The 9,330-nt window shown below is 40.4% G+C and overlaps 1 protein-coding gene across 1 annotated transcript; it reads left to right on the top strand.

The window, feature by feature from the left end:
- Positions 1–1,062: 1,062 nt before the first annotated feature.
- LOC110502562 (polyribonucleotide nucleotidyltransferase 1, mitochondrial) lies at positions 1,063–9,239 on the top strand. Its single transcript, XM_021580683.3, has 28 exons — positions 1,063–1,329; positions 1,657–1,717; positions 1,801–1,875; positions 2,085–2,190; positions 3,597–3,646; positions 3,761–3,824; positions 3,914–3,961; positions 4,050–4,163; positions 4,314–4,500; positions 4,593–4,644; positions 4,734–4,791; positions 4,931–5,027; positions 5,144–5,246; positions 5,395–5,465; positions 5,571–5,607; positions 5,711–5,777; positions 5,881–5,970; positions 6,100–6,153; positions 6,259–6,368; positions 6,470–6,541; positions 6,627–6,690; positions 6,782–6,865; positions 6,949–7,032; positions 7,155–7,261; positions 8,236–8,291; positions 8,442–8,520; positions 8,685–8,732; positions 8,826–9,239. The coding sequence occupies exons 1-28, from the start codon at positions 1,184–1,186 to the stop codon at positions 8,979–8,981; spliced, it is 2,340 nt and encodes a 779-aa protein (XP_021436358.3). The 5' UTR covers positions 1,063–1,183; the 3' UTR covers positions 8,982–9,239.
- Positions 9,240–9,330: the final 91 nt, after the last annotated feature.

The following is a 9,330-nucleotide window of genomic DNA, read 5'->3' as shown; positions in this document are numbered from 1 at the left end:
AAATACAGTGTAAACATTGTTAATTTTTTAAATGACTATTGTAGCTGGAAACGGCAGATTTTTTTATGGAATATCTACATCGGTGTACAGAGGCCCATTATCAGGGATCACTCCGGGATGTTGGCCTTCTAGGCAGAGTTGCAAAGAAAAAGCCATATCTCAGATTGGCCAATAAAAAGAAAAGATGGGCAAAAGAACACAGACACTGGACAAAGGAAATCTGCCTGTAGGGCTAGCATCCCGGAGTCGCCTCTTCACTGTTGACGTTGAGACTGGTGTTTTGCGGTTACTATTTAATGAAGCTGCCAGTTGAGGACTTGTGAGGCGTCTGTTTCTCAAACTAGAGACTCTAATGTATTTATCCTCTTGCTCAGTTGTGCACCGGGGCCTCCCACTCCTCCTTCTATTCTGGTTAGAGCCAGTTTGCACTATTCTGTGAAGGGAGTCACAGCGTTGTACCAGATCTTCAGATTCTTGGCAATTTCTCGCATGGAATAGCCTTCATTTCTCAGAACTAAAATAGACAGACGAGTTTCAGAAGAAAGTTCTTTGTTTCTGGCCATTTTGGGCCTGTAATTGAACCCACAAATGCTGATGCTCGTGATACTCAACTAGTCAAATGAAGGCCAGTTTTATTGCTTCTTTAATTAAAACAACAGTTTTCAGCTGTGATAACATAATTGCAAAAGGGTTTTCTAATGATCATTTAGTCTTTTAAAATGATAAACTTGGATTAGCTAGCACAACATGCCATTGGAACACAGGAATGACGGTTGCTGATAATGGGCCTTTGTACGCCTATGTAGATATTCCATAAAACAAATCTGCCGTTTCCAGCTTCAAGTCATTTAGAACATTAACAATGTCTTCACTGTATTTCTTATCAATTTTTTTGCTATTTTAATGGACAAAAAAAATGATTTTCTTTCAAAAACAAGGACATTTCTAAGTGACCTCAAACTTTTGAACGGTAGTGTATATACTGTATGTAATTTGGACTATAAATGAGGAGGGAACTTCTGAAGTGGTCTGGTATATTGAAACGCCTTGTTTTGTCGATTTCTCTTTGGTCCTATCACAAGACAAATGCATTTCTGACGTACTTCCGTGCATGTGATGAACTGTAATGGCAGCCCACATGCGCATCAAAATTGTGTAAAAGATACCTGTTCAATTCACAAAAATGTGTAATGTTAGCTTTTACTTGAATATGAAACATTTACTGAGACTTGGGCCCTCGCTGGCTCGACTAAATGTGCGGTTGTGCCACCAAAGCGTCTGGAATAGTCATGGAACGATACGAAAAGTGGGAGTGGACTTCGGTGAGAAGTAAGTTGTCGTCTGACTTGGCTAACTGGTTGGCTAGCTAGTTAGTAGTTAGCTAGCTTCATAGCTTGCTAATAACATAACGTTACACAGTAACAACCAGTCAAGCCTGTGGGTCAAGGTTTCAAGATCGTTATTCAATGCAGGGGTGTATTTGTTGATTTCATATGGTCATGGTCTGAGTCAGATATATTTATAAGAAGGAATATTATTTAGAATATATCGTTCTTGAGTCTTCCTAAATGTGTATTGCTGTGATGATGAATGGGTGATTCACTCACATCAATTCACTCTAACCTCAGATGCTTTCTGATTTCCCTGCTATTAAAGAAAACTTGAGATCTCAACAGGGAAACTTGCCAGATTTGCAGATGGGTCGGCTGTTGTGCAGGTAAGCTATATTTCAGTTTGCAACTTGAATATGCACAAGATGTTCAAACCAGTTACTCAGATGCATTCCACCTCTTTATCCAGCTTGGGGATACAACAGTGATGGTGACAGCTGTCAGTAAAACAAAACCGTCCCCCTCCCAATTTATGCCTCTAGTGGTAAGTTAATGCTCCTGTTTTTTTAAGTGGGCTCATATTAATTTATTTTAATGCCCTTCAAACATATTGAAAAACTGTTTTTCTTCCATGCAGGATGTTTCATTAATGTGTAATGATCTCTTTAGTGTATTGGGCTATTACATAGTGTTTTCAGGTCCCTTGGAGTAATGCAGGTCCCTTGGCTAGAGCTGTGTTTTTTTGATTGACAGGTGGACTACAGGCAAAAAGCAGCTGCTGCTGGTAGAATCCCCACTAACCACCTGCGGCGGGAGTTGGGCACCACTGAAAATGAGATTCTGACTAGTAGGCTAATAGGTGAGAAGATTATTCTAACTTCTATCCTATAAATTCCACCAATGCGGTGACTTTTGAGATGTCTAACTTGGTGAATTTGTGAGGGAGGTTCATGCTCTACAACATCCATAGAGTACGACCCTACCTCACACAGGAAGAGGCGTAGGTCCTAAACCAGGCACTTGTCCTCTCCCATCTGGACTACTGCAACTCGCTGTTGGCTGGGCTCCCCGCTTGTTCCATCAAACACCTGCAACTTAGACAGAATGCTGGCGCCAGCCTGGTTTTAAAACTTCCGAAGTTCTCAAATGTCACACTAGTCCTCCGCACTCTCCACTGGCTTCCAGTCGAAGCTCACATCCACTACAAGACCATGGTGCTTACCTACGGAACAGCAAGAGGAACTGCCCCTCCCTACCTTAGGCTATGCTCAAACCCTACACCCCAACCCAAGCACACCATTCTGCTACCCCAGGTCCTTTTGCCTTACCACCCCTACTGGAGGGCAGCTCCCGCTCAGCCCAGTCCAAGTTCTTCTCTGTCCTGGCGCCCCAATGGTGGAACCAGCTTCCCCCTGGAGCTAGGACATTTCTGAAAACATTTGAAACCCTACCTCTTCAAACAGTGTCTTAAATAATCCTCCTCACCTCGACCTGAACCAGCACTCTAGCTCTGACCCTACTGATAGCTACTTTATTGAGGAAAAATGTACTTTATATGCCTGTGATGTGTGGTTGTCCCACCTAGCTATCTTAAGATGAATGCACTACCTGTAAGTCGCTCTGGAAAAGAGCGTCTGCTAAATTACTAAAATGTCATTGTAAATGTGTGCAACTGGGAGGGGCAATTGAATGCAAGGTTCACAAACAGAAGGAAATTATAAAAGCATGTCTAGCTTGTCTGTCTATTGGTAACAGGGTTGATGTGTTATGCTTGACCCACTCTGTTTTCCACCACAAAACACCAGCAAATTGACAAAAAGAGTAGAACCACCTGCTTTTACACTGATTTCACTGTTAGATGTTTCTTTTGAAAATAATATTTTTTTAAATAAATAGTTTCACCATATTAAATGACAGTTCAGTTCATGTAACAGAATTGACCTTAAAATGAATTGCTAATCACATGAAATAAATAATCTACAGAAATTACAACAAGATATCTAGGGCTTTACAATGATGTTCATAACTTTTGGGTTAAGTGGGTTAAAATCTACCTGGAATTCAGAGGGTGAAGGGCAGTAAATATCTAAATGTTGAATTTTATTCATATTAATTATCTGATTTATTAAATGATCCTTGGGATCTATAGTAAAATATCAAAGGCACTCATTTCGTGGAACAACCCAACAATTACTCTAGTCATGAATTAGTACAAATACCATTAGCAGAGTTTTAACTGTATCCTTTTTTGTTGTCTCACCTCAGACAGGGCAATCAGACCGCTTTTTCCAGCTGGTTATTTCTATGACACTCAGGTGAGTCATCATTTGTAGCTAATGTTGTAATTATTTATGGAGTCTTTACTGATATGTTTACACTATTATTACAAGCTATGCTCTTGATTGTAATGATGCTATGTATATTTTCAGGTCCTGTGTAATCTGTTGGCAGTTGATGGTGTTAATGATCCAGATGTACTGGCCATTAATGGAGGTGAGGAGAGATTGATTTCCTTTTAGAAGTAGTCACATGACCTTTGTTTGACATCCAGTGATTAAATAAACTATTTCTCATCCCTACAGCCTCTGCTGCTCTATCCCTGTCTGACATTCCTTGGAATGGGCCCATTGGTTAGTATCTCTTACAAACCTAACCTGTCCTTTTTTTTTGCACCGCGTGTGGCTTTAACCATATGGTTTGTGTTTCGTGGCTGTTTAGGTGCAGTGCGCATTGGCCTGGTGAATGGAGAGTTTCTGGTGAACCCAACACGAAAGGAAATGGCTTCCAGCACTATCAACCTGATAGTGGCAGGAGCACCGCTCAGCCAAGTGGGTTAGTAGTCCATCTATATCGCACATCCATTTTTCCTACAGGACTCTCTTCTACCTTACTGTAACATTCTATGATATATGTTGTGTGTTATGTCATATTCAGTCTCTGTAAAAAAAAAAAAATTAAAAACACATATTGTTTGTGTCTTAGTGATGATAGAGGCTTCTGCTGAGAATGTGTTGCAGCAGGACTTCTGTCATGCAGTCAAGGTTGGTGTGAAGCACACACAGCAGATCATACTGGCAATTCAACAGATGGCCAGAGAAGCAAAGGTGTCCAAGCGCACTCCTCCCAAAATATTTTCTGCTCCCCTGGAAATGATTGAGCTTGCGCGACAGTAAGGCATCAAATTTCTGTTTGAATATTTCTCATATCTGTCATGTTTTTATTTATTGATGGTAACATGACAGCACCTGGTTTTGCTTTCAGGTTGGCCTCTGAAAAGGTCTATGCTGTTTTCACAGACTTCACTCATGACAAAGTAAGTGTTTATGTCTGGGTGTTTTTGCTATTATGTTTTGGTGGTACTTTTTCATTCAGTATGATCAGTAACTTACTGTGTCCTTTCAGATTTCCAGAGATGATGCCATTAATAAAGTAAGGCTTGAAACAGAGGAACAAATAAAAGGTACATATCATTGCTATATACCAAATAAATGCTATGCTACAGATGTTATGCTTTTTGCAACTTTCAAGGTATTGTGAGTGGTTACTGTTTAACCGCCTACTGTTTACTGTCTAACCGCCTACATATGTCTATTCTGTAGAGAAATATCCTCAAGCAGAACCTTACGAGGTGATGGAGTCCTTCAACATTGTATCAAAAGAGGTTTTCCGCAATCTGGTTTTGAATGAGTACAGGAGGTAAAAAGAACATGTCTTAGTAGTATTTAGCAGATATTCATGAATACATGACCAACATATGCAATTGATGAATACTGTGTGGTTTGGAACAATAAAATAGTTTCCTTGTTTTACAGGTGTGATGGAAGAGACTTGACTTCATTGAGAAATATTTCCTGTGAGGCGGACATCTTTAAGCCCCTTCATGGGTCTGCACTTTTCCAGAGGGGACAGACACAGGTAGGGATCTGGCGTTTATAAAGATGTAGGCTCAGAGTATGCATCCTATTTATTTTGGGGACATTGGAAAGTATTGGCGGAGTCTGATTTATTTAGGTTGGCTTGTCATTCTATCTTTAGCCTACTTAATAAAGCCTTTTCTCTCTAGGTTCTGTGCTCTGTAACATTTGACTCCTTGGAGTCTAGTATTAAAACAGACATCATTACTACGGCGTTAAGGTAAACTTATACATGATTAATTACGGTCTTCTTGAAAGCAAATTTCAAGCAAGTGTTAATGCAATTTATGTAGTTTAGATTAAACTAGTTGCTCTCTTTTAACAGTGGAGTCAAAGACAAGAATTTCATGCTTCACTATGAGGTGAGTATCACATTTTGCAAATACGTAGGATTCGAGGATTTGCTTATTAGTTTGGTATTGCACAAAAAAACATCTGAATGGGCTGAAATTATTTATTTTTCAGTTTCCACCTTATGCAACCAATGAAATTGGAAAGATGAGTGGAATGAACAGAAGAGAGCTTGGTCATGGTTAGTATGCTGGTATAGATTAGACGACGCAGGGGTAGTGTGGGTGGCATGGTTATTAAATTGATGTGACTATTTAGATCATATTCTGCTTCTATGGTAACAGGGGCACTGGCTGAGAAGTCTTTGAGACCTGTCATTCCCAAAGACTTCCCCTTCACAATTAGAGTTACCTCTGAGGTTCTGGAGTCTAATGGTGAGATCTATGGATGACTTTCATTTTGCTTCTACATTTTTAGACTATTACTTGTTATAAGCTTAGTTGCAAAATCTTGACTGTATGATTAGCCCCTGCTCTTTCTCTCACGCACTCTCATTCTCTCAGGGTCCTCGTCTATGGCATCAGCATGTGGAGGCAGTCTGGCTTTGATGGATGCTGGTACAGTACTTCATGTTTTTGAAGTGGAAAATAAAAAACGTAATTTGATGTTGTTGATGATCCTTCTGTTCTTCTGCAGTGAAACGTAGCACTTTTGTGTTTCAGGTGTTCCTATTTCATCAGCTGTGGCAGGTGTCGCTATTGGACTCATATCCAAGGCAAACCCAGAGAAGCCATCAGAAATCCAGGATTACCGAATATTGACTGATATTCTGGTACCCAATATTACTAGTATTTTTCTCACCAAATCTACATTCGTACTGTAATAATGGGATCCCCCGTAGAACTGTTTTATTTGTGTTTTCTGTCACAACAGGGAATAGAGGATTACCTAGGAGACATGGACTTCAAACTGGCAGGAACAAACAAGGGTATCAATGCCTTACAGGTACTGTAGATGAATGTCCAGTGGTTTCGCTATTCTGTCGTATTTTGACTTTATTTTTGCTATAATGTATGCCTCCTTCTTCTAGGCTGATGTGAAGATTCCAGGCTTACCTCTGAAACTTGTAATGGAGGCTATTCAGCAAGCCACAGGTGAAATGAAAGACATGCTCCAGAAATATATTGTTTATGTCACTATAAAATATCGTAGTCACCAATCCTCATGTCATTCTCATATCTTTAGTTGCCAAGAGGGAGATTTTGGGCATCATGAACAAGACCATTGCCAAGCCAAGGGATAAAAGAAAGGAGAATGGCCCAGTTGTCGGTAAGACTCTTAGTGTCTAGCCCTTATTTGATTCCCATCATTTATGTATTTCCCTTTGAAGGAATGTTTCCTGTCTGTTGCAGAAAATGTCAGAGTCCCTGTCTCCAGACGAGCACGCTTTGTCGGACCAGGGGGATATAATCTCCGCAGACTACAAGCTCAAACAGGTAACATTTTAATATAAAAAAAAAACATTCTAACTCCATTTGTGTCAACCCTAACACATGAGCTTTCTTCATAGGTGCATAGTGTATGGGAAAATTACAGGTTGTTCTGTGTCATTGGATAGGTGTGACGATAAGCCAGGTGGACGAGGAGACCTTCTCTGTGTTTGCACCTACTCCAGGTGCAATGAATGAAGCCCAGGAATTCATCACAGAAATCTGCAAGGATGATGTGAGTCCAGCCTAGTCTGATTCCACTGTATTGCCTAATATCTTACCATTCCTTAACGCATCCTTAATGCATTTTGATTCACTAAATGATTATACTATAGACCCATTTCCCGGCCGCGTCATAAAGTTGGTGCGCTGTTCGTCTTTAAAACCCTCTTTGTTTACCTAGCAGTGGATACGATCACGTGCAACTTCAAATGCAGCTTGTGCAAGTTAATAAACAGGTGATCTGTTGGTTATCATCTACAACATTGCAGATGTCATCAGAGGATTGATTATCTAGCAAGCCAGCGAGGCAAGGTAAAATATCACAAATAGAGCTAGATAAGGCCAGAAGAATAATATACTGTACTTGTTGAACATAGCTATAGCCATCAGTCTTGCATGTTTTCATGGTCATCACTCACTCACTGTTAAGTTTGTCAAGTCCCGACATCAGCGTTGGCTATCCTGCTACAGAGCTTTTTGATGTTGGGATGCGCGTATTACTCGAATCCTTAAAATAAAAAACACTTACTGTAAATGTTTTGTATAGATCTATACAGCTAGGGGAGCCTCCATCTGACGAAACTACACTTCCGCTACACTTCCCGAGTTGCGCTTACACACAGGTGTTCTTGTCCTCCGTCTTTCCATAAACATACTCTATAACATAGAGATGTGGGAACACCTACCCTAACCGTATCAATATGTGTATCAATTTAACCTTCTGTGTTTTGAAAATTATTTCTCGCTCTTATGAAAGATCGGGTAGTTATGCTTCCAAAACCGTACCGCAAGCGATGAATGTTAATGTGCAGAGCGAGTGTCTGGCATCTTAACAAAACTCTCCAGAAGATGCCTTCTTCCAATGACTCTTATGTGTAATGTAACGGAACTGAGAGTCATGATCAAGGGCTAGACTCCTCTATATCATCCAAAAAAGCAATGTTTACCCACATCAATGAATCTGAGGATACATTTTTTGCATTGCAGCAAGAGCAGCTGCTGGAGTTTGGTGCTGTTTACACTGCCACCATCATGGAAATAAGGTACACAATGTTATGTGTTATTGGAGGATGCTGTTTAATCTGTGATGCAGCTACTGTCGGTGGTTTTTAAACATAGGACTGATTTAAACATTGGATTGCTAAATGGGTAGCTTCATGACTTGCTTCAATTCTGTCTCCCTTCCCCCACAGGGACATTGGTGTCATGGTGAAGCTATATCCCAACATGAGTGCTGTTCTGCTCCATAACTCTCAGCTAGACCACAAACGGGTAAGAGCCTTGCCCCAGAATACCATGCAGGGGTCACAGGACCCTCGACAGAGATTATGTTTTACAGATGTTACCATTTTGGAAAGGGCTGCATGTGTTGGCTTGTTTTCTGTTTGTCATTTATGTTTCAGAGTGAAATAATTGTAAACTCTAAATTTGTACAGATAAAACACCCAAGTGCTCTTGGATTAGAGGTTGGACAGCAGATTCAGGTATGTGTTGCAGTAGGATCATTATTTTGATCTTTAGTTAATCTGCTTGATTTATTAACTAACATTATTTCTCTGATGGAACTTTGCCAACAGGTTAAATACTTTGGGCGAGACCCAACAGATGGTAGAATGAGGCTTTCGAGGAAGGTGTTACAATCTCCAGCAGCAACAGTTGTTAAGACGCTGAGTGAGAAACAGAGCATCTCCATGGGCACAGGGAATGGCCAAGCGACCAGCACCTCCTCTTGACTCCCCGTGTCCTCCTAGACTGCGAACAACTGTCCATGACCATGCATCTTCAGGACACTCTCCATTCACCCTGACTTCACTGAACTACCGTTTCTCGATACTCACCAACATCCTCCAAGCACCACTTACTGTACTCTCATTCTCTGCTGATTTCAGCAATGGGATCAGATGGGTGGACATACTATTTTGAGTTTATAGCCTGCCAGTTTCTGTTTATCTATTTTATACAATGTGTAATAAATATGTAAATTAACCATGTAATTGTTTTACGCTGACTTGACTTAAACTTGTGACCTCTCATGTGATGGCATATTCCAATCTTCTACATACTCATTGTTTTAGTTCTGTA

This window comes from Oncorhynchus mykiss, chromosome 23 (genome assembly GCF_057628025.1).
Source record: "Oncorhynchus mykiss isolate SJ-2025 chromosome 23, ASM5762802v1, whole genome shotgun sequence".
Lineage (NCBI taxonomy): Eukaryota > Metazoa > Chordata > Actinopteri > Salmoniformes > Salmonidae > Oncorhynchus > Oncorhynchus mykiss.
This window is presented reverse-complemented; position numbering and strand designations above follow the sequence as displayed.

Excerpts from the sequence above, each read along its gene's own strand:
- LOC110502562 (XM_021580683.3), top strand. The coding sequence starts at position 1,184 with ATGTGTAATGTTAGCTTTTACTTGAATATGAAACATTTACTGAGACTT. Across the intron at positions 1,718-1,800 it reads ATGGGTCGGCTGTTGTGCAG|CTTGGGGATACAACAGTGAT; the intron begins GTAAGCTATATT and ends CTCTTTATCCAG. Across the intron at positions 6,542-6,626 it reads AGGGTATCAATGCCTTACAG|GCTGATGTGAAGATTCCAGG; the intron begins GTACTGTAGATG and ends TCCTTCTTCTAG.